The 25,003-nt window shown below is 45.0% G+C and overlaps 3 protein-coding genes across 5 annotated transcripts; 2 read left to right on the top strand and 1 right to left on the bottom strand.

Annotated features, from left to right (window-relative positions):
- The first annotated feature begins 495 nt into the window (after window positions 1-495).
- ccdc152 (coiled-coil domain containing 152) lies at window positions 496-8,249 on the top strand. 3 transcript variants are annotated; one of them, XM_020707899.2, is made up of 8 exons: window positions 496-716; window positions 894-999; window positions 1,609-1,677; window positions 1,764-1,828; window positions 4,652-4,787; window positions 5,086-5,213; window positions 7,336-7,482; window positions 7,693-8,249. In XM_020707899.2, exons 1-8 carry the CDS (start codon window positions 654-656, stop codon window positions 7,804-7,806), a joined length of 828 nt encoding a protein of 275 aa, XP_020563558.1. In that variant the 5' UTR covers window positions 496-653; the 3' UTR covers window positions 7,807-8,249. The 3 variants fall into 3 exon arrangements, with proteins under 3 accessions (XP_020563558.1, XP_020563559.1, XP_011480399.1); XM_020707900.2 differs by having other exon boundaries at window positions 842-999; XM_011482097.3 differs by having other exon boundaries at window positions 503-716; window positions 7,336-7,434.
- A 138-nt stretch (window positions 8,250-8,387) lies between these two features.
- Window positions 8,388-22,449, top strand: LOC101156106 (serine/threonine-protein kinase NIM1-like). The gene is made up of 5 exons (XM_004075138.3): window positions 8,388-8,693; window positions 8,783-8,941; window positions 9,091-9,367; window positions 17,824-18,092; window positions 20,453-22,449. The coding sequence occupies exons 3-5, from the start codon at window positions 9,094-9,096 to the stop codon at window positions 21,215-21,217; spliced, it is 1,308 nt and encodes a 435-aa protein (XP_004075186.1). The 5' UTR covers window positions 8,388-8,693; window positions 8,783-8,941; window positions 9,091-9,093; the 3' UTR covers window positions 21,218-22,449.
- Window positions 22,450-23,017: 568 nt separating this feature from the next.
- LOC101174118 (growth arrest and DNA damage-inducible protein GADD45 gamma-like) lies at window positions 23,018-24,610 on the bottom strand. The gene is made up of 3 exons (XM_004075126.4): window positions 24,264-24,610; window positions 23,977-24,184; window positions 23,018-23,867 (listed from the first exon to the last, which is right to left on the bottom strand). The coding sequence occupies exons 1-3, from the start codon at window positions 24,404-24,406 to the stop codon at window positions 23,754-23,756; spliced, it is 465 nt and encodes a 154-aa protein (XP_004075174.1). The 5' UTR covers window positions 24,407-24,610; the 3' UTR covers window positions 23,018-23,753.
- Between the last annotated feature and the right edge of the window lie 393 nt (window positions 24,611-25,003).

Here is a 25,003-nt window from a genome sequence, read left to right as displayed (position 1 = left end):
GTTTGATGCAGAACCACTACATCAGCCTAACTAAACGCAGATCAGCTTTCAAGTAACACAGCAAAACATCACTGATTTGTGTCCGGATGAGGAACAAACTCTATGAACCGCTGCAACTCAAAGAATCCATTCTGTTATCCACTGAGGATTTGCTTTAATGCCACATCTCTGCCAGCAAAGCAGTTTTTGCTTACAAGTCTGTAGAAAAACTCTGGAGAAACAAATGCTGTGGCTCCATGGTGCACTTTATTCAAACCACCTCAATCACAAAATTGATTCTCCAATCAGCATCATTACAGACACCACCTAACTGTGTTAGGCAAAAAGAAGTGAGCTACGAATGTGCCTCATTTGTAAGAATCCAAAATAACAAAGTGGCAAGTAGCCCACAGTTTGATTGATTTTTATTGGGGACTTTTTTTTAGGATTTTCGCGCGGAATGAGATGCCAGTTTGTAAAAGAGCGCTAGTGAAGGAGGGAGTGAAACGGCGCTCAGCGGAGGAATACGCGCCTGTAAAAATTGAATCTAAAACGTTTTTTTTTTTTTTTTTTTTGGACGTTTCTAAAAAGGTGATATTTTCAAATAGAGATTTAAAAAAGTATTCACTGCAATTTATAAAACCGAATATATATAGAATTAATTAAAAGAAAAAATGACGAAATCGAACTGCGTTGATCTTGAAAAGTTCATGGAGGACTTTGCTCGTCTGGAACAGGTAACGCTAGCTAGCTAGCTAAAAGTAGCGTTAGCTAGCTAAAAGTACAGCTAACGTTAGGTAACTAGATTTAATCAGCAGGAAAGTTTTAAAAAAGCTAAATATGTCCCATTCTTGTACAACAGTGTTCCATTGACGTGTTTGTCTGATAAATGAGTCTGTTGGCTCCCACTTCAGAACATTACGGTGGTTCACAGCAGGAGCAGCTCGCTGGAGATCCTGCTGGAAGACGCCAGCAGACGCAGGAAAATGGGTCTGACGAAGGAGAAGAGTCTGTCAGAAGGTGAGAAGCTTCACCAAACTGCTTCAGTTCTTACCAGAATTATACATTTCACCAACGTCTGAGTTCAAATGCTTTTCTTTCAGTTGTATGGAATTAAAAAAACACTTTGATTTAAGAGGCAGCGTTTCATAACAGTAAAATTGTTTTCTTTTAGACAAAATACTAGTTTATATACTTGTTACAAGGCAGGACCTAATACATTTAATATTTCGCTTTTAGAATCACGTAATTCTACAATTATATTTCAATTTGGTTTGCAGAAAAAGCCTGTAGAGTTTACCAGGGGGTGTGTCTCCCTCTGCTGGTGGGTTGGAGAACTACATGCTGTCTTTTTTTTTACTGTTATGCGTTTTCTGATGATGGTTGCACCTAAAGCAGGTTGTCAGGCATGAGCACTCCTTATGCAGTGATGAATATGGTTTTATACATTTCTACTGTCTGTAGCTCTCACCTGACAACATATTTTGTTCAATTTAAAACACATTACATCTATATTACTAGTTTACTACTATTTATTTTGCAACTCGCACAGGGTTTTTTTTTACTCATTCCTTTAAGCTCTGTATGGATAAGCTTTCAAAACTGTTCATTTTGATAACTCTTCTCCAGAGAAAGACGGCCTCCTCGTTACTATAAGAAGACTGCAGGAGACGCTGCAGGAGCAGTGCAACCTCAGAGGTACCTGCAGCTGAAACACAGGAGGAAGGAGTCGCACAGAGGAGCCTGTCGCTCAGAGAAACGTCTGTTCTTTGTCTTCATTTCAGAAGAAAACGACAGACTGAAGACGGATGTCTTGCATCTGAAAGAACACATTGAAAGAACAAGGGAGGTGAGAACAGACTCGGTCCTTCAGTTTTTCAGTCTAGAACAGATCATCCTGCTGTTAGTCCAGCAGACGTTTAACATGAAGCCAAGACATCATCAGATCTATGGAAAGTCAAATAAAGTGTTTGAAAATGATGGATAAATAAAGTTACTTAACTTCAAATGAACAGATGCAGTGTAACTGTTTAGCCTGAGTTAAAGAAAACTGTGTCAATGAATCACAACCAAATTAAGCTTTGCTCTAAAAATAAAAATCAGTTCATTAAATCTTTAGGTTGGTTTATAAAAGCAATATTTTGTATTAGGGAATCCTTTTGTAATTGTTGAAGCTGAGAATGGTGTACCTTGCTTTTTTCCCCCTTTTTTCGCCCGTTTTCCTTTGATAATCTCATCTACTATTACGTTATCAACGTGACGATTCATTTTTCACGTGATCACGGACCAAGAAACGAGTGCCACGCCGTCCTTCCTCCCTGCCCCTCTCATGCGTCGTTCTGTTACCGTGTAGACGGCCTGATGCCCTCATCTGGTCACCGATGAAACTGACAAGGACCGCAACCGTTCATTAAAAAAACAGCTTTTCAGAACCAAGTGAAATAGCTATAGTTGTTTAAAATCAAAGTGTAACTTTTGAAGTGAAATTGAATTTTTTTCAGCAGTTTGGGTGTGACGAGTGTTCCAGCTGACTGGAACATTCAGAGATTTAGCATCAATATTCTGCTTTTCCCTTCAATTTCTTTTGTCTCCATTCTGATCATCATTTGTTCTATTTTCAAAACCGTCCCTGTGCTCTTTTAATGATGGTAATGCTGTTTTTAGCCAAAATCTAAAAGCCTTTGTCATTTTTTAGGACATAGTGCTTCAGCAGTGATTCATTAGAAATTCACCTCTGACTTGTGGGCGGGACTATTTGTGCGGAGTAACCCCGCCCCCTACTTTCCGTAATTTACACTCTCTCTCACCAGCTCACAGCCCCTCAAAACCCCTAAGCTAACATTAGCAGTGCAACAAAAATGGTGAGCAATATCAGATCCATCCAGCCGTCCAGTTCTGATCCAGATTCCAGGAAAACAAAGACGTTCATGGATCTATTTGTCTAGACGTGGATGCATCAGAATGGAGCAGAGCAGAGAGCTTCTGCCCCGATGATTGTAGCTTTTGTCACAGCTACAGGCGTTTACAAGCTTAATTTTCTTTATCTGTGTCCATCATGAGAAAAGAAGCCACTAGAAAACACCAGAAACACCATTTCTAATGTTGGTCATGAGTTTCTTGTGTCTGTCTGTGTTCCTGTAATTCAGGGGTCCCCAAATCCAGGCCTCGAGGGCCGGTGTCCTACATGTTTTCCAACCAACCGTCCATTAAAGCTCCTTATTGGCCAATCACACCTGATCCAGGTAATCAGCACCGGTACCCATCGGTACCCATCCCTAGTTGCCGGCCCTGGAGGCCTGGATTTGGAGACCCCTGCTGTAATTCGACCTTCAGTTTTATTAACTTCCTAATATTTGAACGCAAAAGGACCAGCATGACTCAGGAAAAACGTGAGGCTGCAGACGTGGTTCCAAGCCTGTTTGTGGGGGGGGGCGCTGTCACTCAACCCTTTCTGTTTTTATCTTTTACTGACGTTACTGTAAACACACTTTTATGATCTCCTTCATTATGTTCAGACTCAGGGAAGTTTTGTTTTTAGATGCTGTCCAATAAGAGGCACAGAAAATCTTCGACAGATTATCTTCATCGCAGGTTTACAAATGAGGATTTTGTTCCTCTTTGTCTTGTGGCAAAAGCAAAGTGTAGAAAACATCTGAAGACCTGCAGAGGGCGCTCCGAAGGCTGCCAATGCCCCCCCACTGCTCTTCCTAGAATGTTTGAAACATTTTCAAGCAGAAAACAAATCAGTGGATAGACCTCAGCATTAGCAGTTGTCATTATCTGAGGAAGTTGGTGTTAGCTTCTAGACTTACAGTTGTAATAAACAATAATCCGAATTTTTTTGCCTGGGTAGTAAATAATGGTGGTATCCAGAGATATCCAGCTATCACCTTAACAGGAATGAGTCTATCTGGAGTTCACCTTTTCTTCTTTCCTCTCTGTGAGATGTCTACAGGCCTAAAATAATCTGCTTTTGTCATGAAGGTGGACCTTCGGGGTCCTGTCTCGCTCAGATGGGCTCTGGAGCAGCAGAGGCCTATTTGGTGGTTTTTCTTTTTTGAATCCCGTCTGCCTGTGGATACAGAGGACAGACGTCTGTCCGTCTGGTTTCAGGAGTTTCCTGCGTCGTAATGCGTGACATTTGTCGCCCACAGTTTTTTCTTCTTTCAAAGGTCTCTGCCCGGCTCAGATCGTTGATGATCCGTTGATCTGACTGAGTTTGTAGCAGGACGTTTCATGGTGTCTGCAGCTCACGCTGGTGATCCTCAGAACTTGAACAATGTCTTGTCGTCCAGTCTGCCTCTTGCTTTTTGAAAGAGCAGCTTGTTGTTGTTGTATGAACAAAGCTGAGTCAGCGTAACTTTGTGCTGTAGTTGTTGCTTTTGCCACATCTTCTCTCAGCTCAGACGCTTTTACTGTTTCCTTCCCATCAATGTGTTTCAGGTCAGTCAAATGTTTTCTTCAGTCTGACTTTTAGAGTCTTTTTCTTCTTTTTATGACATTTTAGGAGTATTTTAATTTTTCTGCTGACAGCTCTCTGGTCTCTTTGAAATTCATCAACAGTTTGAGCAGATTTTTTCTCTTTTAGAGATATTCAAGGTTTCTTCCTTTAAAACGACTAAATGCACTGCTGCAAGTCTCCATCAGTGTCTGCTCTGTGTGCTGTGATGAGGTTGGAGAGGCGGAGCTTCAGCGGCTGGTCAGCAAACTGCAAGCAGACGGGAGGAGACGCAAGGTGGAGCTCGAGGCTGTGAGACTGGGGTGCAGCCGGGAGGTGGAGGACGCCCGCAGAGACGCCGTCATGCGGTGTAAGGCTCCCTAAAGCTGCTTCACCTGTGACACAAAGCTCCAGCCATCCCACTGTTTTTCACGTTTCAAGAATCGTGAAAGTCTTCCTATTAATTGATTGTATTTTTATTGATCTTTCTCTTTTCTAACATTGGATTGTTTATATTCCCAACCTGAAGTTGTCTTTAATGTGAGTGAATTCAAAGGAAAATCGTCAGGTCCGTCCCTCCTGGACCCTGAGTCCAGCCTCTGAGCGGAGCGGAAGTGTCTGGGGGTGTTTGAGGGGAGGGGGCCTGATGCTGCGTCCTCTGTTTCCAGTGGACGCCAAAGAAGCAGAAATGAAGAAGCTGCTGCAGGAGAAGGATCTGAATGTGGAGGAGATGAAGAAGAAGCTGAAGGACCAGGAGAAGCAGAGGCAGAGCGAGCTTCTGAAGTTACAGATGGAGGTACTTCGTATCTGCAAACCTTCCAATGAATGATCCAATTTGAACTAGGAGCTGCAGATCTAGAAGAAAATGCAGGGTTGAATGCTTTTCTGAATGAAAATGAAACTTAAAAAGTTATTACTGGCAAATAAATTAATTAAATAAAGAAATGATCAAAGTTGACCATAAAGTGAAAATAACAAAAAAGATATTTTTGTGAAAAATAGCTTCTGCACCAAGGATTCCCCATGTATTTCATTCATTCATCTTCATCTTCTGCCGATTTATCCCTTTTGGAGTCACGGGGCTGCCGGACCTGTGGGCGGGACGGGCTCTTGTGAAGGGCCACAACCACACACCCATTCACACTGACACCTATGGACAATTTAGATTAACCAATTAACCTATGAAGCATGTTCTTCTTGGACGGTGGGAGGAAGCCGGAGCCTCGGAGAATCAGTGGTCCCCCATTCATGTTCTGTTTCAAGTCCCCCAGCTGGGACTTGAACTGGGGGCCTTCTTGCTGTGAGGTAAGAGTGCTAACCACTGCGCCACCGTGCAGCCCCAAGTGTTTCAATGGAGGCAAAAATCCTGGAATATTGTGAAATGTTCAAGGATTTGAAGGACCAAAAATCATGGAAGAAGCTGAAAAAGCTGAACATTTGAATAGTTCAACGGTTGAAATGGCTGAAAAATATAGCGGCAGAAAATGGTGGAAGAAACTTTATAGCATTAAACAAATAAGACTGTCTAAGTCAGATGACGTGAGGTGTGAAGCAGAGCGGTTACCTTCCACTGAAAGCGTCGGGACAGTCTGTCAATCAAACGTTTCAGGTGGGGGCCAGTGGGCACAACATGCTTTTATTGAGACATCTGATTGGTGAGTTTATAACGTGAATAAAAATCATTTAAAAAAAGAGGATTACTAAAAATATGTCTAAGAAGGAATCAGCTCAAGAATGTTTATTCTGACCAATAGAATGACAGAGTGACAGCTGTTTATTTCTCTATGGCATTATGGATTCTTGGAGCCAGCAGGTACTTCCTGTTTGGAACGTCACGGGGGAGGAGCCACTCAGTCCATTTCTCTTATACAGTCAATGGCTGTTAGGCTGAAGAAGATGTTTGATAATCTTTTTCTTATGCTTTATATCTTCTGAAAAGTGAACACACACCTCTGCTTTCTGCTGCTTTTTACATTTTTGTTTCTGTTTCTTTAAAAAGAAAGTAGAGCATGTCTGAAGCTGTCTTTAGCAGCACAACGCTCCCCAGAAGACTTTTACAACCGTCTCCAGAAGATCACAACACTGGAAACAGACATTTAAGGCCTGGAGTTCATTTCTATGCCAACAAGAGAACAGACTCTCCTCCAGAACAGCCTGATGAGGCTGAGAGTTCATAGCTGTGTCTGAATCCCCACCCTAACTACTAAAGAACCATACAGTGCTGCACTATGTAGAGCCCCGAATTTTAAACAGCAATTCTGCAATGACGTCATTGATTTCACAAAGTTAAAATCTCATTAATATGAGTTTTTTGCGACAAATATTTATGAGTCCACTGCCTTCTGAAGATAAAAACGTTGGTTTATCAAAAAATGCATTTAAATACATTTTTTTGGTAACAATTGTTCCGACGCAATGCAATGTGGTGTATATTTGCTGATCTAGTGAGAATCTGTGCACAGAGACTTCTGGGAAATCTCTAGGGTACTGGATTTTGTAATTGTAGATTCGTACAGCACCAGAAAATGGAGAACGCACTATTTAGTGTGTAGGGAAGGAATTGGGACACAACCAATGATTTACATCTCTGGGGAAATGAAGGTCAGGGACTGACTGGATCCTCCCGTCCTGACGTTTAGATTCTTCTGGATTTACCGTCAGAGCAAAGACCCTCACTCCCCGTGAAGATGGCTTAGGTCCACATATTCATGTGAATGACCACAACACTGAAAAACGTGCTAGAACACGCATGGAAACCCTTCATTTATGAAACCGCACAGGCTGGGGTTAAATGCATGTCTGGTGAATGTAGATCATAAATACAGACCTGCCCCCCCCCCCCCCCCCACTCTCCTGCTGCCTTGTGGCTCCTGTCAGCCTCACTAACCTCGGGCATCTTCTGCTCTGTGGCATTTCAGTTTGGTGCAAAGTTGGCCCGAGTCCAGAGCTCTGCTGAGAGAAGCCTGCAGCAGCAGCAGCAGGGCTCCGGCCCGCTGCCACACAGCATCTTCAAGAGGGTGAGCGCCGCGCACCCGTCTCCCAGGGTTGCATGCTTGTTGATGCAGGTCAGAATGTCAGGGGGAAGATGCAAGTTGAGACAAAAATGTAGTTGTTGAACTCTTTAACAAGACAAATGACTCTTTTTATTAGTTCAATCTTCACCTCCAACAATCACGACATGATGGATAAAACATTTTTGAAGTCCTTTCTGAGAAATGTGTGTCTGCTGGGCGCCTTCAGCGATGCATGTGCAGATTAGCTGTTTGTTTCCTCAGAAGCTGCAGTTTTTCCAGGAGGAGAAGAACAAAGAGATCACCGCTTTACGTCAGCGAATCAGAGAGCTGGAAGAGAACCAGCGTGTCTGCAGCCTGAAGAGAAGAAAGCCTTAGTGGAGAGCAGCAGCTGCTGCTGCCGACCTTTCACCCTGTGCACGACATGTTTACCGGCTGCTGGAGAGCAAACATTTCTAAACTTTAACACGACAGCGCTTGAGTCCATGATGGTGTCGTGTGCAGGAGAGCACATTTGAGCACACGCTGCATCGCCGTCTCAGGGTTTAATCCAATTACAGGCCTACAGGGGAGGGTGGGGGGGCAGAAGCATAGATGAGGAGGAGACACACTTCTCAATGAATCACAATGCCGGATCAGTAATCCTGCTAATCTGTTTCCCCTCCAAGAATTTGTCTTACTGCGCTTGTTTCCTGTTTGGAAATGCTTTTGTGAGTTCAGATGTAGATGTAGTCTTCTGCCCGAAACCTTCACAAGAACCCGTTGGTTTTCTGTCCAAGCAGAGTCGTCTTTTTTCTCCAAATAAACGTTTTGACAGTTCAGTGGGATTCTCGTTTGGTTTTGAACAGGTCTAAGGCCTCAGACGTTTGGTCGATGTCAGCAGGCAGTGCTTCATGTTTTCTCATGGCTGCTTCATGGCTGCTCCCCACCTGAATGGAGAGTCCGTGCCGGCCGAGGTGCTGATTCTTTAATCTGTTTATCTGCGCTGCTCAGCCAGCGCCCAAAGGCGCAGAGCGTAAATCTCTATGGGAACATTGCGTAATGTGGTTGCATAACGTTTCATCTTCGTGAAAGCCAGGAGCTCAGCTGTTTCCAAGTCAAAAGGTGGTCACACGCTCCACCGCGCAGGTGCGCTCAGTGTCTTCAGTGTTCATCCACTGCTGCTTTCTGCATGTCGGTCATTCAATGACGATGATGATCTGCAGCAAAACGGGTTAGAAATCACAACACCTTGTTCACCTTCATCTCATTCAGAGGTTGAAAAGGTGAGGGGGTGTGGCCTGAGACGTCCGCACTCGCCGTCCACCTGACTGACGGCCCCTCCTCACCTGTCTCCCTCGTGTTTGGCCAGCAGTGTCGGAGGAGGAGGAGTTGCAGAGTAAGATGGCTTTGATGTAACCTCATCGTGAGGGTGAACCCTTTTGTTGGGACAAGCCGGCATTTCTGATCCGTGGATTGATTACGATGGACCGAGCAGCCGTGTTTTGACCTACAGGAGCAGTTCGGACACTCGGTAAGCAGCATTTCAAGAGCTTGTGTTCCTCATTTCTATTCTTCTGTCCTGTTTGGAGTTTAAACAACCTAGAAAAAAGTGTGTAAACTCTTCACAAAATACTCCGGCTCACAGAGCGAGTTGTTGCTCTTCGGACTCCCCTCCTGCAGAAAATGCCTGGGGGCCAATACCAGGTGACCGGCGTGAGGCTGAGCCACAGCCTGTACAGCCTGACGGACAGCTCCGACTGCAGCCCGGAGGACGAGGAGGCCAGCCCCGAGCCGCCCCTCACTCCCCTGCAGAAGCTCACTGCAGACATGTGCAAGGATGAGAAGACCATCAAGGAGCTGATCATAGGCCGCAGGGTCGGCTTCTACAAGGTCCGTGGAGAGATCGGCTATGGGACCTTCTCCAGGGTCAAGCTGGCTTTCCACGCGCTGACTCGAGGTAGATGCGTCATCTCACACCCACAGCTGTGTATGTGCCACATAACGTCAAGAGTTCTCCAGGAGGATGTAAGGTTTCAACTCCTATAAAGCCAAGAAGGTCACGTTCATCTGACATGTTTGGCGTTCCTCTGCTGGAACATCCTAGAAGAGTGTGGAAAGGTCAAAGGTGTCATTCTTCACCAATGGCATTGCAGATATTTTTTTGATTTCATTTCAATTTGTTTCTGATCCGTAGAGTATAAAAACAAAACAAAAGTCATATCCACATTCTGGCCTCACAAAGCATACCTGTTTGAGCTACACAGTAGATTTGTTTTCCCCAACATTATTCCAGTTTAGGGTTGGGCGATGTCCCCTAAATTGGCAGTTGACTATGTTTGCAGTCAACCATCGGGATGGACGATGATTTCGAAGGGGGGGGGGGGGGGGGTATTTTTAATTTTTCGTTCTTATATATATAATTGCTATTCGTCATTTTACTTTATTACTTTATTTATTTTATTTCCCAAATAATGACTCATCTGCGATGATCCAGTCTGAACTGAGGGAAGTGACTTTAACAAAAATAAAATAAACCAAATAGAAAAGAAGTGGTCCGCTCCTGCGTTTGATTAGACCGGTGGAGCGAGCGACCGTGTCTCTGGCAGAGCAGACGGACTTACAGTTTTGTGTTTAAGGGGAAGTAAGGATGCTTTGTTACGTGTGGGAGACTTAGGACTGTAATCCGTCCCGCAGCTCTACGTGAACGAGCAACCAGAATTTAGGAGAACTTGGTCTCCCGGTAAAAGTGTGTGTCGGGGCAGAGCTCGGAGCGCTAGCTAACGCAGTGTGTAAGCTTCGAAGCAGAAAGGCCGCTCAGTCCTTAGAAACCGTTCAAACAATCACGTGGATTTGTGGTTCCAGTTGTGTTCCGACAAAATAAAGGCTGATGTTATTACCACATATTTACGTGCAGCCAGGATGCAGATTGCAGCTTTTCCCGCATGGATTTTATGTTCATGCTAATGTTGTTAGCCCGTGTTAGCATACTGCTAATCCTGGCTTCCGGCTCCGTTTTTCAAAAGAAAAAGCACTGGCCACACGGATTAAAATTAAAATGATGAGCGAAAAGGCGCTTCATAATAGCCGTAACATTAATAAAAGCACGTTTTGGAGATCATCCTGTATAATGCCGAGCTGACGTATCTATGTATTTTGTAAGTTTCTCTTCCGTTTTTTAAAAAACACTACTGCGCATGTGCGAATGATTTATTCCGACCGAAAGTGTGACCCATGTGAATGTTTTTTATAATCTGAAAAAGTTTTTCTGGGCCCATCTACACGGTTGGATTCTAATCCGACCAATAATCCTTATCAATATATTTTGCACATGTAACCGCGTCTTATGGTGTCGACTCGAGCGTGGCATCACGATGGTGTCTCTCCATCGGGATGTCAGTCACCCATCACGATGGACGATGGTCATAGTAGGCCACGTTAATTGTTGTTGATTGTCATTGACATGTGTCTTCATCACAGGACAGACCGCAGTTCATGCCTCACACTTTGTTTTGGGGAGGTGTGAAAGTCTACCTGAACCAAACAGCTGAAACATAGACAGACCAGGGTTCTTGTTGGTATTTGCAAGAACCCTCTTTGTTTTTTCCCCCAATGTGAAAGCAGACGACCGGTAATCCCACTGAAGAATGTAGTGGCTGCAGATCAGAGGTCTTCTGTTTAATAGAACTGAAATAAGGTCTTATAAAAGCATTAAATTGACTTCCTGTCGCTAAACAAGCATTTCCAGGTTGTGTCATAAAGTCATGAACTGGTCATGAATCGTTTAACTGAAAATGGCAAATTACAAATGAATGGAGAAGTGACTTTAAGACATGAAGACATGAAAGATGGTTGAGACGGGTCAGTGGAAATCCTTGTGGAGCAAACAGTTGTTGGCTCCACCCCGAGGTGATCGGTGTGCCGAGGAGCCACAGTTCAGATGAAACCATTTTTAAAGCCATGTCCATTTACCAACAATCATGAACAGCAGCTTGTTGTTACTGTGTGAAGGTGATGACAGTTGTGTTTGTGATAAATACAACAAATACTTGTGATTTTTGACAAAGACTACAAATTACTTGTAGGTTGCAGTCGGATTGAGTAAAGGTCATTGGATTTGTGCTGGAAGTGGTTTAAAATAATTTCGCTCTGGAGTAGTTGGAAAACAGAGCAGTTTCTAATCAGACTATTGATTAGAAACATTCAGAACAACAATAATAATGAATAAGGGTTTTTTCATATAAATGCTTCACTCTTGTTTATTATTATGTCATATTCTTACACTATTTAGGGTCTTCCATGTGTGTTTGCTAAATTATTCTCAAGTATTTTCTTTGTACTTACGGTCTTAAAATCTTTTTTAAATCGTCTTTCATTTAAATGATAAATTGCTAAAAGCCAGAAGTTAAAATGAATTTTTGCAGATTTATTTATTTATTTTTGCTCTTCTAAGCCCAAGTCTGAGTTTTTCAGTGTGAAAGCGCCATAAAACTGACGTGTTTCTGATTTCAAAAAATAGAAACAAAGACGTGTTCAAAAAAGATGCGTCGGTTCAGATGATTTTTAGGTGGCATCAATCAAATAAAAAAACATCAAGCTGTCTCAAAAACACTATATAGAACAAAAAAATACTTTAACTGATTGTTATAAACCAACCGATTCACATCATTTCAATTAAGACAGATTATCTTAATTGTAGGTGTCAGAAAGAGAACAAATGAAGGAAAGTCAACAGGAAGTGAGGTGTGGAAAACAACCCCACCCAGCTTTATCAGAAAGGTTTTAGCCACTATGCTGTTTTTCAGCTGTTTTTCAGCAGGCTCTTCCTTTGTCCCTAAACTGGAGGGTTTAAAATGACCTCAGCACTCTAAGCCTTTGGCAGCTGAACTGAAGGCGTGGCTGAAGGTCAGCCAGGCCTTCCTGAACTCCAAGTCAGTGTTTTTCAGCCAGTGTGCCACAGTACATCAGTGGGAAATTATTCAGTTTCTTCTAAGTGGCGTAAAAACAGTTTCCATTGGCAGCATATCAGCTGTGTGTTGATCCGAACAGGCCCAGGTTTAACACTGAGTAGTTAGGAATATGACTGTTTTCAGGGTTTATTTAATTTCTATTTTAGACACTTTGATAAGAATGACTGTTCCGCAGTTTTGCAGCAGCTTTGGCCAATCGCTCTCATTTAGGAAAAAGTTGGACCTCTTGAACTGTCAATCATTCTCGGAGGCTTAATCATTCACGTCATCTGTCTAATCCAGAGGTGGGCACTGAGGGCCGCATTCCTGCATGTTTTCCAGCATACCCTGCTCTGGCATGTTCTAATTGGCTGGACACACCTGAACCAGGTAATCAGCCATGAGTGGGGCAAGACTATCTGGAAATCATGCAGACACACCGGCCCTCGAGGCCTGGAATTGCCCACCCCTGCTCTAATCAGTCAGACGTGGTTAACGTCCTCACCTACTGGTGCCGACATGGCTCAGAAAGTGTCTCAGTTCCAACAAAAATATCAGATAAACATCATGTTTAGTGGTGGAGCTTCCCTCAGGATCCGTGGAAAAAGTGCACAAAACAATGAAGATAAGAGACGCCAGTCTGTCCCCATCAGTAGCCGTCATTACATCTGCAGATTATCTTGATTGGATCAAAGATTGGATTCAAATTCAACCGTGTAACTTTTTTTATTATAACAAACCTTTACCTGCGCCACACTTTCAGTCGGAGTAACTCATTTGGACATGCGCAGAACTCTCTAAAATACCAGAGGAGGAAATGAGTTCCACTGTAAACAAATGTGGCAGCTCAGTAAAATACGAGAGGATCTTCTAAACATGCTTTTATTGTTGTTATGGTTACTATGAAGCACCGGTTCGCTCATCATTTTAGTTTTAATCCCTGTGGTCAGTGCTTTTTTTTGTGGTGGAACGGAGCTGGAAGAAGGGTTAGTTCAGTGGTTCCCAACGTGGGGGGGCGCGCCCCCCACAGGGGGCCTCCAGTATTGCAGGGGGGGCGCGGTGCAGTTTAGAAACAAAGGATTTGTATGTTTGTGTCAGTGTGGGGGGGCTCGTAAATATTCTAATCTTCAGAAAGGGGGGCCCTGCAGAAAAAGTTTGGGAACCACTGGATTAGTTGAAGGCTAACACGCGCTAACAACATTTAGCCTTGGAAGAACATAAATCCATGCGGGAAATGCCGCACTCTGCATCTTGGCTGCACGTAAATATGTGGGAATAACATCAGCCTTTATTTTGTCGGGACACGACTGGAAACACAAATCCACGTGATTGTTTGAACGGTTTCTAAGAACTGAGCGACATTTCTGCTTTAAGCTCACACACCGCCCCAAAGCCGCTGTGTGAGCTGACGGTCCGAGACGGTTCTATCGGGAGACACGGTTCTCATGAGTCCGGCAGCTCACCCAGAGACAAACCCCCCCATCCCCTGCCCGCAAACACAAAGCTGTAAGTCCGGCTGCTGAACTCACAGACACGGTTCAGTCGCGCGGAGCAGCCGGTCGGTCCTGTTTGCACTTCAAAGCTTTCTCTAGAGCAGAACACCGTCTATGCGTGACGTAAAACCAGAGCAGTAGTGACACACGATCGGAATCAACTGTTTACATGATCAACGGTCAGCATTACCCACCTACTTCGATCTGAAAGAATTTTGATCCGAACGAGTCTGATCGGGGCAGACTATTCCGAACGCCGTGTTTACATGACGCATTTTTCTTTCTTTTCCAGGTGTTCATTACGATTACCTTTGTCCATGTAGACACAGCTACTGACTCAATTTTTCATAACATCTCCCATGATTCATTGGGTTGATGTGACCCCATCTTTGTGCTACTGTTAAGTGTCACAAAACACAACAAACACAAACAACCAGCAGTCTGTTCTAACATCTTCCTGATGAAATCAGCAGTAAATAGTTTGGAGAACACAGGAATCCTTAACAACCAGAGATTCCAGAGTTTGGTCCGAGTCCTCTTTCAGACTCAAACAGCTGCTTTCTAATAATGTCTGGATTTACTTTTAACTAAAGCTCAATGAAAAACAATTTTCTATCCAAAAATTATTGAAAACATTTTTGATTCAGACAAAAAAGTTAATGAAACCTCAGCGTGTTAGTATTTTTTCTCCAGTTACAATTTAACTGATTAAAGTAATGTTGCCCTTTTGTTTAAAAGTTATCAAGCATCTTGTGATTTTTGGGAATTGTTTAACAGTGATGAAAGTCTTCCGGGAATTCCCGGATATTCGGGTTTTTAAGGAAACCGATCGTATCTTCCGGGAAATAAAGACCTGATCTCTACGGACAAATTGCTTTTCCGGATGAAAAAAATGTCTGAAATCGGCGAATTTTTGCTTTATTTTCTATATTTCTCTGTGGATCGCTTTCTCTATCTTGTCTTCGTCTTCCCGGCCTAATTGACCAATGACGGAACGTTTTAGTTGCTTTCGGATGAGAAATGAACTTCCTCTCTGAACTGATGCTTTATTCAACCCATCAGGACGATCAGCATATATATATGGCCGAATCTTGACTGCAGCGGTGGTGCTGGGCGACGCGGACGCCGCATCACGTAACATATGGTCCGCTTTTTGTGAGAAAAGCGATCCAAATCGGGAAAAAAACAAAAATTAAGGACTAAAAACTGGTTAATATGTATTGCTTTTGTAACTGACCATGGTATAAAACATACTTAGACATTGTTTGAAATTGCCATTTATGTTAAGTCTGTGAATGGTTTGTATGTACCGTTTTGTAGTAGTTTGTTAAATCTGGTCTGGGATCTTCTTCTCTATTTCTTTGATCAGTGACCCATTGACCAGGAGAACCCCCCCTTGTAGTTTTTTTTGATCTGACTGCAGAATAACCGACCAGATTGATCAAAACTGAAACATTTGAAAACATTTCTCTCTCTAATTTATTTGTATTTCCTAATTACCATGATTTAGTTTGGTTTTGCTCAAAAACATTATTGACATTAATTATAATTATAAGTATTTGGTGGTTTGGACCCACACTCCCTTAAAAAGAATGTTTAATTTTGTTTGTATGTTTGTTTTGATATTTCCCAGATTACTAAGTATTGGTGTTAATGAATTGATGTATTATGTTATAGAAAGATAATTTAAAGCAGATCCCATATTTTGATGTAATTATAGTTTGAGAAAACAGTTTTTCTAAAGCAGAAATCGTTCAACTAAATGAGGTACTTTCATAGAATTTCATAGTTACTGATGTTGTTTTTGCCATTTGGGGCTTAGATGTTACTATATTTTAGCAATTGTTTGTTTTGCAGCTTTAAGGAAACGCTTAGATTTTAGGATTGTGTTACTTTTAGCAATTATCCAAATTCTTTTTTAGGACCAGCAAGTCCTTTAATGGTAAGTCAAACTAGGGGCTTGAATGACAAATCATGATGCTCCAATTAGTCTTAGTTTCTTGATTAAGAAGTGAATAACTAGCTGCCAGAATGGACCAGAAGTCATCTAAGACCATGTATTTTTTCAAAAATTTTGCTCCCCGCCCGCCATATCGCTCAAAGAAAAGTTCAGGGATTTTTTCCTTGCCTGACTTTCATCACTGTTTAAAATTTACAGTTGTTGATGTATGAAAATAAATCACTGCTTAAAAATGAATATCATTGTTTTGTTGTGAGGTCACATAAAATTTCATTTTTAGAAACTGGGGGGGAAACGAGCCTTTTGGAGAAAATTAATACTGAAATTTACCGCAGCTTTTAAGAATCGCAGCCTCAACCGCAAACTCTTAGAGCCGCAACTATTACAAAAAACACACGTGTGGTCCTGGTGACACAGAGCCTCTCTGGTTACATTTTCAATTGTCGGTGTTGACCTCGGCTCAAAACAGTTAAAAAAAAAGTCTTGTGCCTCTCAAACTTAAACAGAGAGAGGAGTCTGACAGCTGCAGGCTCTGCTTCCCATTCCAGCTCTGGAACTTCAGGGCCAAGCAGTAATCCTGCTGACTGCAACCCTTTTCTGTTTAAACTTCTTTATTTGTCTTTCTATTTATAGCTGGCAGCCAGTGAAAAGTTCAAATTAATGAAACCTGATCTTCTACCAACTTTTGTTCAAGCTTTAGCATTTTGGATCAGCTGAAGGCTTTAAGAGAAGTTTTAGACCAGTGTGACCATAAATCTTATAACCATAAAGCAGGGGTCGGGAACCTTTTTGGCCAAGAGAGCCATAAACGCCACATATTTTGAAATGTAATTTCGAAAGAGCCATACATTAATGTAGCGTCTCTTTCCCACACTGAGGCACGGAGACTTAACCTCTTTTAGGGTTCTTTATTCTGGTTACTGTAGACCGCAACAAACGGCGTACAATAAATTCAGCAACTCCTGAATCTCTCCCGCCGAGACGAGAGCGCTTCTCCCAACTTTATATTCCCCTGCTCCCGCTCCAGCCCTCCCATTTCCCTTATTCGGCCCATAGCTGCACCCCATTGGTCCAAATTACCTAACAACAGGCTGAGCGACAGAACTGAGAGCCAATCAGATCTCTGCTTGATGCGTTCAATGAACCCCAGAACTTTTAACGCGGCCCAACAGCCACCCAGTGCAACTCTGACCGCAACGATATGTTTAAAACTAAATATACAAATAAAATGCGTGTATTTGATGTAATTTCAACATTTTTAAAGTACAATAAGTGTGTGGATTATTTTTAATAACATTGTTATGCTGTTGCTAAGAAATGATGAGTATTTCTCGTGGTAGTTTTGCTGATTGTCTAGTCTGGTTTATCCGTGGTGAGTTTCAGCTTCATGCAGGCGTTGAGACTTTAAACGTGATCGTAGGTCTGAATGTTCTGTAGATGTGACAAAGACTGCTCACATGCAGACTCAGAGCCAAACACACACTCACACGCTGCAGTGAGTGACGGGCAGCGGGTTTTACGTTTTTATAATCCCTGCGCGATTCACCTGCTGCCGGTCCCCACAACCCCCCCACCCTCTGCTTTCTTCCTCACACCTCCCGTCCTCGCAACTGGGCGCTCTTTCTCAGAGACGGGAACGCGCAGTTTTAGGCACGGCAATTCACAGGTTTCCGGCTGGTACAAACTTTGTGAAATAATAGATAATAGTAAACTGATAATGCTGGCGCAGATTTTTCTCTCCAAGCTACGCTACTACTGCACGCCTCTGGCATCGCATCGCGCCCGAGAAGGACTGGTCTAATGAAAAAAAAAAAAGTATAATTAAAGATTTGTCTGCGAGCCACATGTGACCATCAAAAGAGCCATATTTGGCTCGCGAGCCATAGGTTCCCGACCCCTGCCATAAAGCATAGATGGACCTTTACATGGGAACATTTGCATCGGTGCTTTTTGAGCCGTTTCACCCAGGAGATCACGGCTGCTGCATGACTCCTCCCTCTCCCCCCTCTGGCAGACAAGGTAGCCCTGAAGATCCTGGACAGGATGAGGCTGGACGCTCAGGCCCAGCGCCTGCTCTCCAGGGAGATCAACAGCATGGAGGCCCTGCAGCATCCCAACATCGTCCGTCTGTACGAGGTGGTGGAGACGCCGAGCCGCCTCTACCTGGTGCTGGAGTACGCCGGCGGGGGAGACCTGCACAACCGCATCTGCAGTGAAGGCAAACTGTGCGACAACACCAGCAAGGTCACCTTCGCCCAGGTCCTCTCCGCCATCAAATACATGGTTGGCTATTAGCTTTTTTCCCATCATGCTTTGTGATGAGTCAGTCTTTTTAATGACCCAGAGAAAAATACATTTAGCATAATTCTGAATACATTTTTTTAAATCAGGTTTATTTTGAAATGTTTCTAGCAAAAGTCGTTTTTCTGGAGAAAAGCTTCAAAATTGTTTTCTAGATTAATTTTGCAAAGAGGAAATATATTTTAGAAATTAAAGAAGTGGGGGTTCAGAAATCTGGTTCTGACAGCAGAACAATTAGGTTTGAACCCAAAGTTTTCTGTTTTATAAAATATAAAAAATAAAATTTTGAACATCTCAGGAGATCTGGACAATTTCCAAAGAAAGACGTTTTGGAGCCGTTCCTGTCTAGTCCATGACGATCCGTGAAACTAAATCATGTCTTACTGAACAGAGATATGAGGCTTTTGCAATGTTTGTACATGGAGAATGTTTAAGTGAAGAAGTGAGAAGAGAAGAGAAGTTATTTTTCTGAGAATTACGCTCATCTGGATCAGAACCAGTGGTGGAGACGTCCGCTCTTGGGCAAATGTGGAGTTAGTTAACGTTAAGCCTCAGAGATGCTGCATTTCTGATCCACAGCACATCAAGACAGCTTTTTTCAACTGATGACAAACCAGAGAATACTCTGTCACTAGGGCGGCCGTGGGCCAGCGGTTGGGCGGTCGTCAGGTACGATTCCCTCCTTGCCCGCCCATGTGTCGAAGTGTCCTTGGGCAAGACACTGAACCCCACCTTGCCTCTGGTGGAATGTTGGCGCCGGTGTTCAGCAGCGGAGCCGCCATCAGTGTGTGAATGTAAAGCACTTTGGACCTTCAAGGAAGGCAGAAAGGTGCTTCACTAGTATCCAGCATTTACCATTTACTCTTCTGAGAACACTGGTATGTGCTTTTTTTAAAGTTCCACCCATCAGAGGGTGGGATATTTAAATGGTGGGACATCTTCAGACATTTAAAGATCACTCATAGTTCATTCAGAAAGATCTGTGATCAAATCCAGGCGGTGTGAGCTCAGTGAGAGACGACACTAACCTGGACCTTGGACCTTTTTCTCTTTTTAACTTCTTAAAAGTTATTTTATTGACCAACGCCTACAAACTCTCCACCGTTTGTTTGGAACACAAATATGTAAATGTATTATAGCTTCTCACTCATTCCTTCATTTATAGAGCACCATTCAAGGAGGCCCGACGTGCTGTACTCAGTAATACATCAATAAATAAATACTAAAATAATCAAAACAATCAGACGAAAATGAAGAACACAATGATAAAAATATAACTGTTCAAAAATTAAAAGCCTGATATAAGGTGAGCTAGTCAGAAACTGAGGCAGTTTAGCTTTAAACCAACAGCCGCTGGCAACTTGTTCCAGAGTTTAGGAGGCAGCGCAGCGAACGCCCCCTCCCCTCGGAACCTGCATTTGGTCCTGGGAGCCGGCAGCACACGCTGGTCCAAAGAACGCAGGGACTTCAGGGGGAAATTTAAAATCAAAGTAGAAGGAGATGAAAAGGGTTGAATGAAAATGAAACTTAAAGGGTTGGCAAAAAGAAATGATCAAAGTTGACCATAAATAAAGTGAAAACATCACAATAACACAAAAGTTTTCTGAAACTTTTAGCGCCAGGTATCGAACCAGCGAGCGTCTGCACCAAGGATTCCCCATGGATTTCAATGGAGGCAAAAATCCTGGAATATCTTGAAAAGTTCAAGGATTTGAATGAACCAAAAGTCACAGCTGGAAAAAGCTGAAAGAGCTGAACATTTGAATAGCTGAATGGATAAAACAGATGAACAATTTTAGGAGGAGTTAAGCAGCAGAAAATGGAGGAAGATTCTAGAATAAAGAAAGAGAAACAGGAAAACCCCCTAGAGAGGTAAAGGGGAGCAGTAACTGCCAGGGACTTGAACGTAAAAACAAGAATTTGAACAAAAATCAAAGATTCAACTAGCAGCCAGTTAAACAATAATACTGTTCTTTTTTAAGTGGTCAGCTTTGGTTTCACAAAATGGTTTTCTGAACAAAACATAACTCGTGTGGATCATGTTCTCTGGAATTGTTGGCCTTAAGCCCCGCCTTGTAGCCGTAGCCTCATCTGACAGCTGTGAAGCACGGCAGTGAGAGGATCATGATTCTTGTTTTGAAGTTACCGTCAACAGGCTCCTCTGTGCTTTATACCTAAAAAAAAAAAAAAAAAAAAGTGGGTCCATCTGGAAGACCCGAAGCAGCATTTCTGCATCTGAAAACACAAAGGGGGTGTGATTAAATGAAGCTGTTTTGCTCAAAAGCCGCGGGTTCGAGCCCGCGCTGCCCCTGTTCTGACCGTCTGCCGTGTCTCCTGTGCAGCACAACCTCAGCATCATCCACCGGGACCTGAAGGCCGAGAACGTCCTCTTCACCAGCAGCGGCGCCGTCAAGGTGGCCGACTTTGGATTCAGCACCCGAGTGTCCAACCGCAACCTCGCCCTGGACACCTTCTGCGGCTCCCCCCCCTACGCGGCCCCGGAGCTCTTCAGGGACGAGTCCTACCTGGGCCCCCCCGTGGACGTGTGGGCCATGGGGGTGCTGCTTTTCTTCATGGTGACGGGCACCATGCCGTTTCGCGCCGAAACTATGGGGAAGCTGCGACGCTGCATCATCGAGGGCAACTACACTCTGCCCCCCTGGGTGCCCGGCCCCTGCCAGAGGCTCATCCGGGGCATCCTGAAGCCGGCCCCCGCTGAGCGCTACGCCATCGACCAGATGCTGGGCTGTGATTGGCTCCTGCCTGTGGAGTTTCCCTGGTCGTTGGTGCCTCCGGAGCCGACCAACGCTTTGCAGCGCCTCCTGGACTCGGAGCGCAGCAGCAGCGTGGAGGCGGAGCTTCACGAGGAGGTGAGGAGCTCGCTGCAGGAGCTGGGCTTCACCTCCGAGCACCTTCAGAACAACCAGCTGACGGACAGCCGGAGCCCCGTCACCGGGGTGTACCGGATCCTGCTGCACCGCTCCCAGAAGAGGAGAGGCTGCGACTGTCCGCCCGTGGTCCGCGGGATGGTGAGGGACCCCAAGAGGGAGGGGCTCCGGGCCTACAGGGGCCTCCGACACACCTCTAAGTTCTGTGTGATCTCCTAGCGGTGGAACTTCAAGCTATGCGCTCACGGCCGTTTGACGCTCAAGAACCCGCATCAGACAGAGGTGTTCACACTGGACACACAGGGAGGGGCTTCTACTGTTTCGACCGTGTACTAGCGCTCTTCCGCCACCTACAGGTGGAAGAGGCTTGGTGCAAAATGTCCCAAGTAGGTCAATTGTCATGAATCTGAGCAATTTTCAAACGGTTGGCACTTCCCCGTGATTTAACAGGGACGCCATCCACATGTCACGACCACGTTTGAGTCTTGCTTGGTCAAAGTTGGACCTGGTCTGACTTTATCGCGCATTCAGTGACCGTGCATTTTGTACGTAGAGCCAAAAAAAACGCTCGTAAAAACTTGAGTATGGATGCAAAAGCCCAAAACTCGGGTTAACGTACATTAACAGAGACTTTTCGTTGAAAGTGAGTAAACATCAACGACAGTCGACGCGGGCGTTCAAGAACGCGCTAAATGCGGTTTCGTGCTAGCGCTCGTCCGCCTCCTACAGTGGGATGAAGCTTGACGTGAAACGTTGAAGTCTGGCTCCCCGGCTTTTTCTTTCATAGCTTTATTCCGAAAGACTTGGTGTCGGAGAGTTCCGGCCGGCAGAAAAAGTGCAAACATTCTTTGTGATCGTGCACTTCCGTGTTTTGAAAAGACTCCGCCCACACGTCACTACCAAATCCGTCTCCATCGCATTTCAGCGGTGTCGCGTTTTAGCAGCCAAGAAGTTCAACCAATCATTGAGCGCCCCTTTAGTGGGTGGGTGGAGCCTGCAACCGGACAAAAAAACGCAAAAACCCGAACTACGGGTTGACGTGTGTTTACGTAGACTTGCTTGCGAGTCGATGCGGCCGCTGTGGACGCACCTTTCCAAAGGCCTTTGATTGGAAGCGGTGGTTGCCGAGGGCGATGTGAGCGTAGCTTCAGGGCGCTGCAACCTGCAGAGGCTCGTTGGTGGAGAGGAGACCCTGAACCGCGATGTTCCTCCAAAAGTGGAGTTTGGGTCAGAAAGAAACCCAAACAGAAACTTCCGTGTGCAGCGGGTTCAGCGTTCTAAAAAGCTGTTTGGACCACAAATCAAAGATCAGACCTTAGCTAGACCCTGAACTTCCAGTGTCACAGTCAGTTTCTGGCAGAGCCATCGGTCCAATGGTTCCTCCTAAGGCTGCCCCCATTCACCCCCCCTTCCTGAAAGTGCCTGATGAAATAAAGTGGATGCAGACTTTTTCTGTCTTTGTCTGATTTTTGTTTTTTTTCACAGAAGCGCCAAACAAAAATGTAGAAAATGATCTATAATTTTTGGTTTGCTTCTCTCTTAAAGACACTTTGTTGTTTAGAAAGTGAACAAACAACCCCCCCCCCTCCGGCTCCCCCCTACCCAAACAGAGCTGATGAGTGTTTGTGGCTGAAAGTTTTCACCGTCTGTGTGTCGACGCCGTCCCGACAGCAGCTGGCAGGACAGCAGATGATACTCAGGAGGCCCCCCTCCATCCGGGCCCACCCCCCCCACCCACCTTGAATGAAGTGGCAGATGGTGCGGCGTGGCCCCACAGACATCTGCAGGCCGGACAATGGGGGCTGTGTGTGGACCTCTGGAGGTGACAGGCTGGGCCGCCCCCCGCCATTGTGAACGCCTCCATACACATGCAGATGAGGCGGGGAGGGGGACCCCGACACACACACACACTTTTGTGAGCTAATGGCTGGTAAGCTTTTGTCCCCCCCCCCCCCTCCCCCACCCAGCTCAAGCTTTAAACTTGACAGTTTAAAAAACAAAAAAGACAAAACGAAAAAATCTTAGTTCTCATTTTTATTGAAGGTCTTTTTCTCTACATCTAAAGTCTAAAACATGAACGTTTGTTTCCAGCTTTTTTCCAACAAGTTCAAAAACAAATTGAACGTTTTCATCAAGACTTTATCTTCAACTAATCCGCATCATTTAAACATCTGCCTCTTCCTCTGAAGTGAAACCTTTAGAGGAAGAACTTTCTTTTTTTTTTAGCTTTTAGAAAATATTTGTCATGAATTTTTCTAAAGTGAAACCTTTAGAGAATTAGGACAAATTGGAAAGTGGGAAACATTTCAGCAACTGCTGTGTTGTTGCTCGGTGAAGAGAGCCTCTGGAAAAAGTCCCTTTTTCAGCAGGCCTCCTCCTCAGCACCGCTTCTTCTCCTGCTGCGCGTGCGTGCGTCACCGTGCGTGCGTGCCACCTTTGCCCTGCGCCTCCTCGGGACGCAGAGCTGGCTTCTCCTTCCTCTCCAAACCTCATCCGCACAAAGAATGAGGGTCGATGTGTCGCTCTCGTGGCATGCCCGACCTCGTTCACAGAAAGAATGAGAGTCATCTTGGCATGGACGGGACGAGAGGCGACGGGTCACGGGGGCCCCCTGGGGCCGGCGCCGTGCTGCCTGGACGGGGATCCTCCTCAGGAGCGTCCAGGGATGAGCAGAAACGCGCTCATCCTGCTCACCAGGATGACTATTTCCACCAAGGAAGCTCTGCGGCTTCTGAGCAGCGGGACCGGAACCGGATCAGCGCTCGGGGAGGCTGATCTCAGGAACCCAGTCGTTCAGGCGGCGGCTCTCCTCGCAGAACAGGTGCAGCTTCTCCAGAGCCGGCTCCTCCCAGGACCCGTCAGCGGGGTTCTGTTCAGACAGGACAGCAGGCATGAGTCACTCACGCGTGTCTCTCAACAACCTCTCAGGCGGTTCCTGACCAACCAAACTTCCACGCTCGCGCGTCAGCTGCACGTACCGTGATGAGGACGCAGTGCGCGTCTTCCAGCTCCTCCGCCTTGTCTCCGACAATGTCTGCCAGACGCTGCATGTCGCTCACCCTGACGATGCTGATGTCGTTGTCGAAGCAGAAAGACTGGATGAGAGTGAAGTGGATCTGCAGAGCGATGTCACACTGGAACTGCTCGTCCATGGCCAGCACGCAGAAGGACACGCTGTCCGGGTCTCTGTGGAAACAACGGGCACGTGAGACTCCACGCCAGCTCTCGGGTGAGGTGACAGTTGGCGCAGGAGCGTCATACTTACAGGTTCATCACTTTGGCGCTCTCGTACACACCGACAGTGAGGGACTCGTTGTCTTTGGCGGTCTCCAGAACCTCCTCCAACGCTTTGCCGGCGCACTGTGCGCGCTCAGTGGGCTTCTGGATCGGAACCTCCTCGAAAGTCATGGTGGAAACAGCGACGCTATTCCGCAGCGGGACAAGTGTGAAGGATTCGGGTCTGAGAGTTTAGTCCGAGAGAGCAGTGAGTCCTGAACGCAGAGCTGCGGGGCTTTTATAGCGCGGTGCTCGTGCGGGGCTCTGAAAGCGCTGCGCGCTGATTGGCTCCGGATGAATGGTGTTTTGGTATGATAATGCTATTGTCAAGTTCTGGCTCGTGGCAGATTGATGGGGGTCGTGTTGCCAGGAACCCCCCCCCCCCCCTTCACGCACGCACGCACGCTCGAGGCAGACTTGCTTGAAAATAGCTTCATTAAAACAAACTGTTTCATGGAACTTTGGGCATGGTCCTATCCAGACTCTTTAAGCTTTGCTCCTCACAACATTTAAAAGTTGCTCAACGTCGCTGCTTAAGTGAATGTTGCACTTTAATTACGCATAAAGCATGCATGACCATCGCTGTGTCACTTTTTATGCCTATTTTCTAAAAGGTTTGTTTAAATCATTTCCAACTTATTACCTTGGTAATAAAACCGTCGAAGCATCCTGCAGTCCCATATAAAAATGGGGGTTTTGAGCGTGTAAAGTGGAGAAAGTGAGTGCTCA

The sequence above is a fragment of the Oryzias latipes genome, chromosome 12 (assembly GCF_002234675.1).
Source record: "Oryzias latipes chromosome 12, ASM223467v1".
Taxonomy (NCBI): domain Eukaryota; kingdom Metazoa; phylum Chordata; class Actinopteri; order Beloniformes; family Adrianichthyidae; genus Oryzias; species Oryzias latipes.
The sequence above is the reverse complement of the archived record's forward strand: the minus strand, read 5'-3'. Positions and strand labels throughout refer to the sequence as shown.

Coding starts and splice junctions, on each gene's coding strand:
- ccdc152 (XM_020707899.2), top strand. CDS start 654: ATGACGAAATCGAACTGCGTTGATCTTGAAAAGTTCATGGAGGACTTT. Junction 1,829..4,651: donor ACATTGAAAGAACAAGGGAG/GTGAGAACAGAC, acceptor TGCTGTGATGAG/GTTGGAGAGGCGGAGCTTCA. Junction 4,788..5,085: donor CAGAGACGCCGTCATGCGGT/GTAAGGCTCCCT, acceptor CTCTGTTTCCAG/TGGACGCCAAAGAAGCAGAA.
- LOC101156106 (XM_004075138.3), top strand. CDS start 9,094: ATGCCTGGGGGCCAATACCAGGTGACCGGCGTGAGGCTGAGCCACAGC. Junction 9,368..17,823: donor TTTCCACGCGCTGACTCGAG/GTAGATGCGTCA, acceptor CCCCTCTGGCAG/ACAAGGTAGCCCTGAAGATC. Junction 18,093..20,452: donor TCTCCGCCATCAAATACATG/GTTGGCTATTAG, acceptor TCTCCTGTGCAG/CACAACCTCAGCATCATCCA.
- LOC101174118 (XM_004075126.4), bottom strand. CDS start 24,406: ATGACTTTCGAGGAGGTTCCGATCCAGAAGCCCACTGAGCGCGCACAG. Junction 24,185..24,263: donor AGCGCCAAAGTGATGAACCT/GTAAGTATGACG, acceptor TTGTTTCCACAG/AGACCCGGACAGCGTGTCCT. Junction 23,868..23,976: donor CGCACTGCGTCCTCATCACG/GTACGTGCAGCT, acceptor CTGTCTGAACAG/AACCCCGCTGACGGGTCCTG.